General features: G+C 40.9%; 1 protein-coding gene across 1 annotated transcript; it reads left to right on the plus strand.

Annotated features, from left to right (window-relative positions):
- prph2l.S (peripherin 2 like S homeolog) lies at positions 1-10,725 on the plus strand. Its single transcript, NM_001092741.1, is given in 4 exon segments — positions 1-129; positions 2,188-2,769; positions 7,429-7,675; positions 9,322-10,725. Coding segments are annotated over 3 exon segments (1,095 nt in total). The 5' UTR covers positions 1-129; position 2,188; the 3' UTR covers positions 9,589-10,725.
- The last annotated feature ends 5,541 nt before the right edge of the window (positions 10,726-16,266 follow it).

Consider the following 16,266-nt stretch of genomic DNA (forward strand, 5'->3'; position numbering starts at 1 on the left):
GAGAAAAGCAGCCCATATCAGAGCTATTTCGATACCCATTCTGTATATTACATTTTGTTAATACTCTGCTCTACAGAATACATGAAATCTAGGGAAGGACAGACGTCGACACAGGAATCCAAGCTACAGGTACGTCTTACAATTTATTGGGGTTTTTTTTTTTTTTGTCAAGTGAAAATGAAAACTGAAAGTCTAGGAGGAAGGGTATCTATATATGGAATCAATTTAATTAAGAAATACAGTGATCCAGTCATTATCTGTTATTTGCCATGGCAGTAGGAGCTGTAGGTAGAAGCCCATCCGCTTTATTCACCGATATTCATCATCCTGTGGACTTGTGTTCAAGCCCCTTCACACAGTGTTGAAATACTGATTTGATTGTTCTCAAGCGGCACCTCTAGCTCCACATTCCGGGTGGGCTTGGGACCACTGCAACCCCTATAGTTATTCCTCTGCTAGTGGAACTTGATTAAAGGCAGGCTATTAGAGGGTGGCACATTTAGGTATGTTGATATATGCACACATGGGGTATTTAATGGTTGTATTTAGTGCAGACATTTAATGAAACGTTGACCTGATAACTTAGAATTGCCAATAAGTACCATTGAGTTTAAAGGATAACTTTTACTACTGTAAGACATATGCACATCATATTTGTACAGTGGCACATTTCTAGTAGTAACCTGTTTGAATGCTGGTGAATGTTCAGCAGTGTGAAGCCTTTATGCTGGATAACCCTGATGCATTTACTGCAGGATTAACAGCAGAAGCCATGGTAAAGTGAAGGAGGTTTAATGGCTAGACTGAAAACAATAATGAACAGAAGGGCAAACTGAAAAACCTGAAACAAGCTTGGGTAGAGACAGAAGACTGAGCGAATACAATAATGGGCTGAGAAGGTCAGGGCTGGCAGAAGACTTAGCAATGTCCGGAGGGCAGGCAAGGTCAGGGGCAGGCAGCAGTCAAGCAGAGTTGAGTAACAGGCCAAAGGTCAAACCAGGGAATCCAGAGAAGATCGGTAATGGGAACCGGAGCAAGGGTCACAGGCAACAGACACAGAACCAGGCAGGGAACACAGGAACCAGGTATCAAGGGTCAGGAATCACAGAAGTCAGAGGCTGGATCGGTCTCAGGAGCTCAGATGATCAAGCAAGGATCACTGGTCAGGGACAGGTTTATAAAGGGTACATCATTGGAAATGGGAAACAAATGAGGGCAATGAAATGGGAGGAGACAGAAAATGCAATATAGGTAGGAGGACTGGCCCGAAGCAGCCATGAGAACCTCCAATGACTCAACTGGAAGGTACATTGTCCCAGGAAAACACATGCTGGAGTTGGAATCACTGAGAGTCCTGACAGTAACCAGTCAACTATATAAATACTTTACGTTTGAGGGTGCCTCAAATCAAAGTTCGCTTGTTTCATAGCGGGTTACAGGGCTCGTTTACTAATATTGGTGCTAAATTGCACAAATGCAGTAACTAGGGATAACCAATGACAGTATACTGTGAGTTGGAAAAGGAAAGCAAAGATCTGATTGGTTGCTATGGTTAATTGTAATGGTGCAATTAGCTGTTTGTTCCATTATAAAAAATACCTTAAAGGGGAACCATCGTGAAATATAAGCTTCCTCATACTGAAATAAGAAACTTTCTAAATACAAACAAATTCTGCATTGTTTCTGAAATAATCAAGTTTATATTCACTATTCCTCTCTCAGCATCTGTTTCTCTTCATTCTGTCTTCTTGCAGCAGTTGGGTGTCAGATAAATTATCCAATATATCTTATAGGGGGGCTCCCTATCCTAGCAGATGTATTAGAGCTCACTCAAATAACTGATTGCAGTTCAAACAAAATCTAACAAAATAGCTGCATTTTGCACAAATTCTGCATGTAGAGAGACAGGATTTCTGGTGATTTTAATAGAGTGAGCTCTAATACATCTTCTAGGCAAAAGGAGCCATCCTATAAGATAAATTGGATCATTCATCAGAAATGGTACAATGGTTTCAATTGATTGCATTTAGAAAGGTTCTTATTTCAGTATGCGGAAACTAATATTACATTTTCATTTCAAGTTCCCCTTAAAAAGTTCATAGCGCCACAAGTTAAAAGGGCACTCCAGGCAAGTTCCCTCCATCATTGAACTTGGACAACTGTTTATTTCTGATGTCTTTGTTTTAGGATGGCAGTGCTGAAAGTGAAATTCACAAAGACCAGAAGGGGAAAACTGGCACAGATTTTGTGGATCCTTAACTGGTTGTCGGTGGTGACAGGACTCATTATATTCAGCCTCGGCCTCTTTCTTAAAATTGAAATCAAGAAACGCAGCGAGCTGATGGTGAGTGGTGGAATGCACACAGTCCCCAACATGCTCATAGCCGTGGGAGTCATTGCTTGTGTCATCAACTTTTTTGGGGGCAAGATCTGCTATGACTGCTCGGACTCCAACAAATTTGTACGATGGAAGCTGTTTATGTTGCCCTACATAATCTGCACCTTCTTCTTCACCTTCTGCGTCTTTGCAGGAGCCATCATGTGTTACACAACGCGGAATGAACTAGAATCCGCATTGTATCGTGGACTTAAGGATGCATTGAAGTATTACAAAGATACGGACATTCCAGGACGTTGCTTCTTAAAATCCACCATAGACCTCTTACAGATTCAGTTTCGCTGTTGCGGAAACAATGGCTTTAGAGACTGGTTTGAGATCCAGTGGATTTCTGCACGGTACCTGGATATGGGTTCAAAAGAGGTTGTTGAGTAAGTAATTTTTGGAGTTTCTGCCCTTAAAAAAACAAACATTACAATAAAGGCAATAATAGGGATGCACCGGATCCAGGATTCAGTTCGGGATTCTGCCAGGATTCAGCCTTTTTCAGCAGGATTCGGATTGGCCAAATCCTTCTGCCCGGCCGAACCGAATCCGAATCCAAATTTGCCTATGCAAATTAGGGACAGGGAGGGAAATCACGTGACTTTTTGGAAGTAAAAAATGTTTTCCCTTTCTCACCCCTAATTTACATATGCAAATTAGGATTCGGTATTCGGCCTAATCTTTAGAGAAGGATTCGTGGGTTCAGCCGAATCCAAAATAGTTGCTTCGGTGCATCCCTAGGCAATAATATTTCTTTATTGTAAATATAGAAAAAATAACTTTATGCCCATATTCATTGACATAAAGAGTATATTCAGTAGCACTTATTCATGAACTGCCCCCACATACTTTAAAAAAAAAAAAAAAGCTGCTTGCCTATTAAAAACCGTACAGAAGGAAGAGAGATACGTGCAGAATTGTAGCTATCATTGGGAATGAAAGCAGCAATCTGATTGGTTGCCATGGGTTACTGCCCATGGGCAAACCTGCCCAGTGTTGATAAATGACCCTTATTGTGTCTAGGTATCCTCTGCCATAGGCTGGGGCATAAGGGAGCCCTGCATTTAATACCTCTCTCAAGCAGGCATCAAGTAGAAGGCTATGTAGGTTGAATTGAAGTCTTGTTATTTACATGATGGAGAAACTTGCACCCCTATTGTGTTTTTTTAGTACTTTGATAAATGAGCCCTATTGTGTCAACAGTTTAGGTTCCTAGTGTTAATGGCCCTTTAAAACACTTGGAGAGAGGAGGAATATGTGATACGGTGCTGAAACATAAGTCATATTCCTCTTTTCTACCTTCTTCCCAGAGGCTTTCCGTTAGCATGCTGGAGTTAAAGGATAACAAAACCCTAAAAAATGAATATAGCTAAAAATGGCATATTTTATATAGTGAACTTATTGCACGAGGCTAAAGTTTGAGCTTGTCAATAGCAGCAATGATCCAGGACTTCAAACTTGTCACAGGGGGTCACCATCTTGGAAAGTGTCTGTGACACTCACATGCTCAGTGGGCTCTGATTGGCTGTTGAGAAACTAAGCTTAGGGCTCGTCACTAATTATCCAGTAGAAAATGAGCTTCCCTGGCTGTAATATAAGCTGATGCTACAGGTTTGTTGATTATTCAATTCTGATGCTAATTGCACTGGTTTCTGTGCTGCCATGTAGTAATTATGTGTATTAATTACTAATCAGCCTTATATTGTGACATTTCTATTCTATGTGTACTGTATATTGTGAGTGGGTCCCTAAGCTCAGTAAGTGACAGCAGCACAGAGCATGTGCAGGGAATCAGCAGAAAAGAAGATGGGGAGCTACTGGGGCATCTTTGGAGACACAGATCTTTACTGCTAAAGGGCTGTGGTTGCCTTGGGCTCGTACAGAAGCACAAACATAATGTACAGTAATTCTAGACTACTAAAGGGGTAGTTCACCTTTACATTTATTTATTTTTGGTATAACATAGACAGTGATATTGTGAAACAATTTGCAATTTTTAATTTTTTTGTAGTCTTTTAAATTATTTTAGCTTTTTGTTCAGCCACTATCTCATAGCTAAGATCCAGTTTAGTATAGTTACCAGGCAGTGGTATGAATGAGAGACTGGAGATGAATAGAAGAGGGTCTGAACAGAAAAAAAATTAAATTGCTCAAAAGCTCAATTGTTGCTTGTGTATGTTTTATGAACATATAATGTATGATCTATACCAATAAAGGAGAAAGTTGGTCATAGACACTTGGGGGCAGATTTACTAAGGTTCGAGTGAATTTTCGAAGTACAAAAAGTTGAAACTTCGACTCGAAGTAAAAATCATTCGAATATTCGACCATTCGATAATCGAAGTACTATCTCTTTAAAAAAAACTTCGACTTCAATACTTCGCCAAATTAAACCTGCCAAATTGCTATGTTAGCCTATGGGGACCTTCTACAAACTTTACACATTGAATAAAAATCCTTTAATCGTACTCTAAAATTGTTTGAAACGGTCGATTCGAACGATTTAATCGTTTGATTCGATCGTAGGATTGCCAAATTTGGTGAAAAAACTTTGAATTCGATATTCGAATTCAAAGTTTTTCAATTCGATAAATCTGCCCCTTGGGGTGGCTATTTGTTATGTACCCCCCAGAGATTTTGATCATAAACCTCAAACTGAGGGTGTGATTGGAGAGGGAAGAAAAAGTCGGAGCTGTGTGGGCTAGGGAAGGGGGAGCCAGAAGGGGCGTGTGCTAAATTAGGTTTTGGATTCATTTTGAGTTTGCCAAAGTAAAAACGTAACGTGTTTTGTGGATCTCTAAATAAAAGATAATAAGGGATTCCACTTAATATTGCTATAAAATAAGAACAAAAGCAATGTATTTATGCTAAGGGCTACTGATCCTTTATTTAATCCATCTACACTTTTCCAAGGATCAACTAAATGCTAAACAGAAAGTTTTCAGTAGTAAGACATATCTTTTTCACAATTAATATCAACATAGTCAGAGACTCGTATATATAGAGTTGTATTCAGAATAATAGCAGTCTGACCACTAACCTGATCAATCATTGTTTTTGGCAGTAATTCTATTTCTACATGGCAAATAATTTACTAGTAGGTGTAACAGAAAACCAACAGACCCAACAGTCATGACCTGCTGCTGATTCTGTGTAATTGAATCATTCATTGAGGCTTGTTCCAAATAATAGCAGTGTTCAACATAATAATAGCTTGTTCCAAATAATAGCAGAAGAATAGCCAAAATGGCAAAGACTCAGCCAATGATCAGCTCCAGGAAGATGAAAGAAGGAGTAAAGTTCCCTGTGATACTGTTACAATTAGAAGACGTCTATGTGAAGCCAATCTATTGGCAAGAAGCCCCCGCAATGTCCAATTGTTGAAAAAAAGATGTGCTGAAGAGCTTACAATTTGCCAAAGAACACATTGACTGGCCTAAAGAGAAATGGCGCAACATTTTGTTGACTGATGAAAGCAACATTGTTCTTTTTGGGTCTAGGGGCCGCAGACAGTTTGTCAGACGACCCCCAAACACTGAATTCAAGTCACAGTACAGAGTGAAGAGAGTGAAGCCGGGGGCACAAGCATCATGATATGGGGATGTTTCTCATACTGTGGTGTTGGGCCTATTTATCACATACCAGGGATCATGGATCAGTTTCAATACATGAAAATACTTGAAGAGATCATGTTGCCTTATGCCCAAGAGGAAATGCCCTTGAAATGGGGGTTTCAACAAGACAATGACCCCAAACACACCAGTAAATGAGCAACATCTTGGTTCCAGACCAACAAGATTGATGTTATGGAGTGACCAGCCCAATCCCCGGACCTTAATCCAATAGAAAACTTGTGGGGTGACATCAAAAATGGTGTTTGTGAGGCAAAAGCAAGAAATGCAGAAGAATTGTGGAATGTAACAGGTTGTTGGAAGTTGGTGGACTCCATGTAACACAGATGTGCAGCAGTTCTCAGAAACACTGATTATACAACTAAATATTAGTTCAGTCATTCAAAGGAAAGCAAAGTCTTGACACATTTTTCAGTTTATACAGTGAATGTTTGAGTTTGTAAAGAAGAATGCACAAACTGCTATTTTAAGGAACAGCCTAATATTCCCTTTTTCTTCACTTTCTGTAAAGGAATAACACAAATTTTGTAAATATTTATTGTTTTGATTTGGAATAGAATGTGCAGTGTTCCCAATGCAATTGTGTGTATGGAAATAAAAGCTATTATGAGGATTTTCAGCTTTATTCCATTTTTAAACATACACGCATTATTCTGAACAACAATCTGTTTATTTATTAAGGGCCCTGGTGCCAACTAGAGAAAACAGATACTTGTGTGAAGAGCGACACTCACGGGAACATTTTGGATGCAAACAATAAGGGGCACATTTACTATGGGTCGAATATCGAGGGTTAATTAACCATCAATATTCGACCATCGAAGTTAAATCCTTCGACTTCGAATATCGAAGTCGAAGGATTTACCGCATTTCGTTCGATCGAAGGAAAAATCGTTCAAATCGAACGATTAAATCCATCGATCGAACGATTTTCCTTCGATCAGAAATTACTTAGAAAGCCTATGGGGACCTTCCCCATAGGTTAACATTGATGCTCAGTAGGTTTTAGGTGGTGAAGTAGGTAGTTGAAGTTTTTTTAAAGAGACAGTACTTCGACCATCGAATGGTCGAATAGTCGAACGATTTTTAGTTCGAATCAAAGTCGTAGTCGAAGGTCGAAGTAGCCAATTCGATGGTCGAAGTAGCCAAAAAAATACTTTGAAATTTGAAGTATTTTGCATTCTAATCCTTCACTCGAGCTAAGTAAATGTGGCCATTAGTGTTTATTCCATATTGTTTGCATCCAAAATGTTCCCGTGAGTGTCGATCTTCGCACAAGTATATATATATATATATATAGAGAGAGAGAGATAAGTAATGAGGTAAATCATTGTCCATATATACCAAGAAAAGCCACGCTGACATGATCATTACATGTTACAGTTACAAAGTAACTTTTCATTTATTTTACAGTCGTTTTAAAAGCAACGTTGATGGGAAGTACCTTATGGATGGAGTCCCGTTTAGTTGCTGCAACCCCAGCTCCCCTCGGCCTTGCATCCAGTACCAGGTGACTAACAATACAGCTCACTACAACTATGACTACTTGACAGAAGAGCTGAACATCTGGACTCGAGGCTGCAGAGAGGCCCTTCTGGAATATTATGATGACCTCATGCAATCTATTGGCTTGACTGTCCTTTTGATTTGGCTCTTTGAGGTAAGAAGAGGAGAAATTACTGTACATGTATCAGGTTAAATTATTCCAATCCCTTGGTTAGTTTAAAGCACATAGATAGCGTTGCCACCTTTCATACTATGACTGAAGGAAGGTAGAGGATGACATCACAGGAGCAGGACCGTGATCTCATAGGGTGGAAAGTGGAGGGGAATTCAGAGGGACTGTCCTGGTGGGTGTGGGAAGGATTCAGGTCTTAAAGGCTCACCTTTATGGAGTATATTTATCAAAGAGTGAAGTTAGAGATCTCCACAGTCCGCAGAGTCAACGTTCACTGTCACCCTTTGATAAATACGCCTTTTAAAATCCCATAGAAATTAATGGAGAGTGGCGGTATTTCACTCTGCGGACTGTGGAGATCCAGTCACTCCAGCCTTTATACATTACATTTTTGGCTAACTAACTATATTGAAAATATACCCCATCTAAAAAACAAATGCTCAATAATGCTAAAAATGTATTGTTATTGTATCTTATTATTACTCATCTTTCTATTAAATTTTCTATACATTACATTTTTGCCTAACTATATCAGAAACATTTTTTATTTACCTAATTTTTATTTATACACTGAAATGTTCCTTTAAAACCCAGAAAAATTTGAGTAAATAATCCCCTATATCCACTCAAATGGGAACAGAACTAGTTTTGTTTTTGTATCCCCCTCTCTCCCTTAAACAGTAGTGGCAGCCATGATTGCTTTAAACAGATGTTACAGTAATTAGTGCAAACCAGTGTAATGCGAAGTCCAATGAACCAAATAACAAATGTTGCTATACAGTATATTCATCGTTGATTTTACTGATAGAGTTGAATTAGATTCATGTAGAGGTGTTTGTTATATTTTGTTGACAATGGACAAGGTGGCAGATAAGCCTGTAGGTTTCAATGCTACTTTGTCACATTAGAATCTATAGCATTTGTCCAATGTCATCATTCATTTGGGGGTTTAATTGCCCTGTATTTGAAAAAAATAAAATTCTTTAGCTATTACTCGGCATGGGGATCTTTTTTGCAGGCAAAACCAGTCACCTACAAATCTGTAGAAAAGTAAGGACATGTTATTCTAGAGCAAGATCCCCAACCTTTTGAACCCTTGAGCAACATTGAGAAGAAAATGGTGTTGGGGAGCAACACTAGCATGAAAAATGTTCTTGGGGTGCCAAATAAGTGCTGTGATTGGCCATTTGGTCACCCCTATGTGGATTGTCAACCTACATTGAGGCTCTGTTTGGCAGTACACCTGGTTTTTATACAACCAAAACTTGCCTCCAAGCCTGGAATTCAAAATTAAGCAGCTACTTTAAGGCCACTGAGAGCAACATCCAAGGGGTTGGAGAGCAACATGTTGCTCAGGAGCTACTGGTTGGGGTTCACTGTTCTAGAGGTAAGGTGAGAAAAAAAGTGATCTTGAGGAAGACAGAAGTATATAGGAGTAGGGACAGAGATCCTATTTAAATACACACAGATATACTGTATATACAAGATAGGGCATGAAGTACCAGCAGCATTATGAAAAATCTCCCATGTGAAATGTGCAAAATGGTAGATTCCTGAAGATATTGTCATCATAGCATGTTAGTTCTGTAAATACATTCTAAAATCTCTACCCTCTATATTTGGTACAGCTATCAGTGCTGACTGGCGTACGGTACCTGCAGACCGCCATGGAAAATGTTTTGGTCCTGGGAGACCCAGAAAGTGAATCCGATGGTTGGTTACTAGAAAACAGCTGCGTGGAAACGGCCAAGCATAACTTCCAGATCATCAAGAACCTTGGAAAAGCAAACCAAATAAACACAATGGCTGGAAAATCAGACCCAAATATGGATATACCAACAGCAGACTATGGTCCAGATAATGTTCCTCCTGGTCCCATTCCATGTGACAGTTGACCTTGTTTGAGTTTGGTGCCTGCCAAGAATATTGCACCAAAGCTATAAAAGCCATTAATGCCACTGATGGGATTTCCCCCGTCCATCCCGAGTGCACTGAGACTTGGGGGCCCATTTACTTAGCTCGAGTGAAGCTAAACTTCGAATTCCGAATGTTTTTTTTGGCTACTCCGACCATCGAATTGGCTACTTCGACCTTCAACTACGACTTTGAATCGAACGATTCAAACTAAAAATCGTTTGACTATTCAACCATTCGATAATCGAAGTACTGTCTCTTTAAAAAAAACTTCGACCCCCTACTTCGCCACCTAAAACCTACCGAAGTGCAATGTCAGCCTATGGGGAAGGTCCCCATAGGCTTTCTAATGTTTTTTAGGTCGAAGAAAAATCGTTCGATCGATGGATTAAAATCCTTCGTTTGATCGTTCGATCGAACTATTTGCGGTAAATCCTTCGACTTCGAAGTCAAAGGATTTACATTAGACAGTCGAATATCAAGGGTTAATTAACCCTCAATATTCGACCCTATGTAAATCTGCCCTATAGTGCTAGGATATCTTACTGGATCTCTCAAGGTTTTAGATTTGCAATTAAGAATTTTTAGCAGAACAACTATTTTGATTTAATTTGCTGGAAAACAAAGTGGGAAAGTCCGAGAGAGATAATTTGGAAGAAGAAAATGATTTGTGATTCAGAGAAAACAAGTCCTATTACTATACTCTTTGATAAATATACCCCTATAACTCGACCTTTGATAAATATGCCCCGAGTGATGAGACTTTTTGTCTTTTTACATTTTCAACAGACAACAGTATTTTCTTGGCCCTTCTATCCCATATTCCTAAAATGTTACAATCAGTATAGTCGAAGGAAACCAAATCAGGAACGCTTAAAAAAATGCAATAAGAAGGCCAACACGTGTATTTAATTTAGATGCTACTGTCTGATAAACCCCAAAGAAACCCATAATAGGGTAATATAATCAGATTATAAAGTATGTTTGTCTCCCGATAGGTCTCTGGTTCTGTTTTCTCCAAGATGTTTTTAGTTGCTGCACAAAGTAGGAGTAAATGAAGGTAAATAAAGCAAAATATCACTGCTATGCAATTAAACAGAACAATGGAACAAAACATACCCTGAAGTTTATAATAATATTTGTTTACTAGTTTCATTGTATTAACATATTGACTGGGTTTAAAAGTTAATGGAATTTTTTGCAAAAATGTATTTTTCTAGGGCTACGCAATGTTTTCAGTGGAACACCACACAAGCGAATTAATGCTTTAAAACAACCATTTTTCAGCCTGGCATATTTCACCCACCTCTTTAGTGCCCTTGATTGTCTACCATGCCTCCTGTTCACTTTAGGGGTTCAGCCAGGATTCGGCCTTTTTTATCAGGATTCAGATTCGGCCGAATCCTTCTGCCCGGCCAAACCGAATCCAAATCCAAATCCTAATTTGCACAAGGTTTGGTATTCGACCGAAACTTTCGCGAAGGATTCGGGGGTTCGGCTGAATCCAAAATAGTGGATTCGGTGCATCCCTAGTTAATTTTAATGGTAAAAGATGGGAAGCACAAATATTAGCACCCCCCCAAACTTTCAGGCTTTAACCACAGCATTTTTAGGCTGTAAAACTCTCACATATACACATACGAGTGTTTTCCATTCCAGGGCAGTCAACCTGCAGAGGGCAATTCTGGCAGCTGAATACCCACAGACCAAAAAGTTGCCCATATGGCATTAGTGTGACATTAAAGTGGTTTGAAGGTGTTTCGGTGACAGAGATCGTGATCAATGTGCCATTTACATGCACCAGAGCACAGTGCTGTTGAGCAAGGGTGTCAAGGTCGGCACCCTACACCAGAACAGTTGCCAAGCACCCTGGTCTCGGCTCGTACTTCACCAGTTAAGTGACCGCCTTTGGCCTTGGGAGGAGCCCTCGGCTTACTCAGATGCCCCCTGGACTTAACGAGAGGTGCAAGGCGTAAGTTCTGGCAGGCAATGGGGCACAACTGTTTACAAGGATACTGGAAGATAGGAAGCCACCAGGAACAAACAGGCCGGGTCAGCACAAGCAGTTAGAGTAGTCAGACAGGCCAGAATCAGGATTAGAGATCATAGAATAGTCGGAGAACAGGCAAGGTTTCAGGATTGGAGAGAACAACGTAGTTTCAGGCAGGATTGGAGAGGTCAGAGTAGTAGCAGGCAGGCAAGGGTCAAACACAGTAGATCAAGACAGGAATCACAGTAATAACACCCAGGAACAAGCTAATTGAATCTAACAACGGGCAAGGTCCTGTAATCTAAATGGGCTTTATATACCTTTGAATTTCGCGCCAATTACGCGCTGGCGTGATTGCACCTTTAAATAACGAACGTGCGCGCCCTAGAGGAAGCCGGCACAGGAGAAGGGAGCAGCGCGACGGGAGTCCACGCCGAGGACGCGGCGTGGACCCCGCTGCCGCTAGACCACCAGGGTAAGTTCCTTACAGTGGGGTAGACAATAATTATAGCATGCCATAGTCAGGCAAGTACAGGACTTTCTAATACCTAGTAGTTGCATGTCTGAATGATACTCAAACTATGGGGCATTCCAGGGGAGATTCATGCCACCAAACTACCACTCGAGACAGTACTGCTGAAAAACGCAGAACCACATTCAGAACAAGGTATGTCAAGATGTAAAAATAATAGGTTGGAACCAGGGTGGGACATAGGTCTTAGCTGAACAGAGACACGACTGAGTTTAATAGTAGGTACTGATGGACCACACAGATCTGGCTACAATCAACATGATCACCCAGGTCCTTCCATGTTAATATATTTACCAGCACCTGGGTATCTGATGCAGAAGCACTTAAGCCTTTACCCAAGGGATATCCTCTGTCTGCAGAGGAATATTAATCTAGAGACGTCACTAATTAAACTCCACACTGCTATTATTTGGAACAAGCTATTATTATGTTGAACACTGCTATTATATGGAACAAGCCTCAATGAATGATGCAGTGACACAGAATCAGCAGCAGGTCATGACTGTTGGGGTTTCTATTACTCTACTACACCTACTAGTAAATTATTTGCCATGTACAAAATTTCTACCAAAAACAGTGATTGACCGAGTTTGTGATGTCGGACTGCTATTATTATTATTATTATTATTATTAACATATGCACCATTTTCATATTGGAGTCTCTTACATGCCACTATGTTTGATTTTTTTTTAGTATATAAATGATGAATTTAATTTCCTCTTCCCGTGTCAGAGCACATTCTATTATACTGTATTGAAATGAAAAGATATACTGTATATGCTATACTGTATATGCAACCAGTTGAGTTATTTGCAAATGTGTTCATGTCCACGTCATAGGAGAGGTATGGTATTCTTTATCTATAAACTCATTATCCAGAAAGCTCCAAATTACATAAAGGTCATCTTCCGTGGAGCCCATCTGTAATGACTAGTTAACAGGAACTAAAGGGAGACTGCTGGTAAAGCTTACTCTTGTAAGGACCAGTCCGGCACTCGAACTCTTGGGACTTGTGTTTCTGGACAATTCGGTGCACTTGCTGAGTCATTGATTGAATTCGTCTGTTCCTGGAGTCGGCCAGATCTCGATCGGATGGGACTAAAAATCCCGTCGGATCGCGGCCGCATTTGTACGTTGATGTGGTCCCGCGATCCGACCGACCGTTACCATTCGTTAGGATCCGATCGTTGGGCCCTAGGGCCCACGATCGGATCAGCCCGATATTGCCTATCTCAAGGTGGGCATATCGGAGAGAGATCCGCTCGTTTGGCGACATCGCCAAACGAGCGGATCTCTCCGTGTATGGCCACCTTAAGTTGAGGTGACTTGGTTTTTGGGCAAGTGATAAGAACCACCCAATTCTATGACCTTGCTCAGTAGTAATCATAATATGAATGATTTAAAGCTGGCTAATGTAGCAGCACATTTCCATTTGTAGGTACAATACAGTCTTTCCCTTGTACGTGGCTCTCAGGATCCCATATAAGTAGCAGCTCAGCTGTTTTTGAAATACTCAACATCAGCACTGAATTAGTTAAGGCGAAAGACGAGGCGTATTAAGAGAGCACAGGTTGGTCAGGGCTTAACATCAACCATGTGACACAAATAGACGGGATTTACAGGAAGACTTAACCACATTGTCATACCCACTTAATTAAATGGAATTAGACACGGACAGGGTACTTCCCTGACACTGAGGAAAGGAGCGGTATATCAAAGGTAAACTGACCCACACACCCACCTTATATGATCTTCTCTAAGAGCTCTGGCGTGCAAGCGCCGGAGCACTGGGGAGCAGCGCGTCCCTAGTGCTCCATATAGAGCGCGTTGGCGGCATGCCGCCCAGAAAAATGTCCTATCTGAACATTTAAGGTGGCCATACACGGGCAGATAAAGCTGCCGATATCGGTCGTTTGGACTGATTTGACAGCTTATCTGCCCGTGTATGGGGGCTTCCGACGGGTCATCCCGATCAATATCTGGCCACGATATCGATCGGGAAGGTTGGATTCTTACCCGACCGACCCGTCGGAGCCGCATGGCGCATCGTAATTCGATCGTTCGGCCATACGGCCAAACGCTCGAATTACCCCCGATATAGCCACGCAGTTTAGTGGCATATCGGCGAAAGATCCGCTCGTTTGGCGATGTCGCCAAACGAGCGGATCTTTAAGTCTATGGCCACCTTAATTCCCTAACCGTGGCTGAGCCACGGCTGCTGCAGCCACTTTCTCCTAGTTGGGGTGACAGCTACCCATTCTTACTTTGCCCTACCTGCCTAAGGCCATACCCCCCAACTGTCCCGTTTTTAGAGGGACAGTCCCTCTTTTGACATTTCAACCTGAAGTCCCTCATTTGTACTGGAAAGTCCTGATTTTCTCTGCACTGAACACCCAGAAAAAGAAACAAAGTTTCTAACTTAATTGGCTTTTGGCAGAGAGCCCAGAACAGCCACAACAGAAGATAAGATACACTTGTAACAATTCAAATGTATCTAGATAAGCAAATAAGTCATTGTAACAATATAAGATAACAGGTCTCTTGGGAAATGTTAGACTCACAGCTTAAAGGGTAATTCACCTTCAAAGGCAAAACTGTAATAAATGGAAAAAAAAAACAAAACACAGAAATATGTTCAAACTTTTATAACCTGTGAAATTTTGTAAATTGGACATGGTAATTAGGGGGTGTGGCCACAAAAATGGGTGTGGTAAAAAAATTGGCATGCTACATGCGCCAACTTTTTTGTCCCTCTTTTTATTTCCAAAATGTTGTGAGGTATGGCTGAGGCACCTAGTGCCACACTTTAAGATCTACCTGGCTATACCTCCGGGACCTGACTGACTACACCCTGGGTGGAACCCTTTCTTTTCTACCCTTTACCACCTGTCCCTCTATCCCCCCCTAGTGGCCAAGGAAAATATTACATCCTTACATAACTAAGAACCTACTGGCCTCTTGTGGCCAAACCCTTTAAATGCACAAAACATTACAATTTTTCAACATTCAAAACCCATATATACATATAACAGGCATTTTCACATTTACACTATCAGACACTGCACTTTTCACATGACATCATTTTAATCCACTTTACACACTGCCCAGGCCCTTATTTTATATACAGGAACCCTACATAAGGCAGCAGCTTCATGGGGTAGATGTGGTGTCTTTATAGATGTAAAAAAAACAGAGCAAAAAAAAATTATTTTTGTAACCCTCAACCAGCTCTTCTGGATACCAAAGTGATCATGGGCACTCGAAGACTGGGGCAAGCAGGGACAAGCCCTTGCATTTTTATTAGCAGAAAGGTGCAACATTTCCAAACGTTGCACCTTTCTGCTAATAAAAACGCAAGGGCTTGTCCCAGCCTTCGTGTGCCAGTGAATCTTTCCTTGTATTGCCATTTGGAGGGTGCCGGTCCCTCCATCACCGCGCACCAGGCGTCCAGTTTAGAAGGCCAGGGCGTGCGAGAGGTGCCTCCTTCTTCCAAACTCATCAGCACACAGATAATAATGGAAAACAATAGAAATATAATGTTTGGGGGAAATGTACAGCTCCACGAATCACTTTTGCCTAATCAAATTTTGTACCAGGGTTGCCAAGTCTAATTTTCAAAACCAGCCAAAAAGTCGGCTACAAAACCAGCTCAAAACTAGCCAAGAGGCACTTCAAAAGTAGCCCAAAAATAGCGCAATATGTGCAGTGAAAAAAGTCTAAAAAATAAATAAATATATGTGAAAATGTCACTATTTCTCAAATTTTTCCATGAAGCAAAATGGGACAGATTTGCCCGTCACCAGGGGAGTAACTACAAAGGGGGGCCCAGGGGGTATAGGGATCCCTAATACATATACAATTTCAATAAATATTGGTAAAACAGCTCAACCCCTAGACATTTTGGTGGCCAGCAGATTTTTGCCCTAAAATTGTCTGAAATTGAGGAAAGTCACCAGAAAATGAGAGAATGCTTAAGAGTGAAGGGAGACTGGGGTACAGAGCCCAAAAGCTGGTAACTCCCGACTTCTACACAAGTCCCATTGCATGCTGGGTATTGTAGTCTTACATTAAACTTGGCATTTGGCAAATTGTTAAACAAAAACTACATTACCCAACATGCATTGGATGAGACAGGC

The sequence above is a fragment of the Xenopus laevis genome, chromosome 8S, assembly GCF_017654675.1.
Source record: "Xenopus laevis strain J_2021 chromosome 8S, Xenopus_laevis_v10.1, whole genome shotgun sequence".
Taxonomy (NCBI): Eukaryota; Metazoa; Chordata; class Amphibia; order Anura; family Pipidae; genus Xenopus; species Xenopus laevis.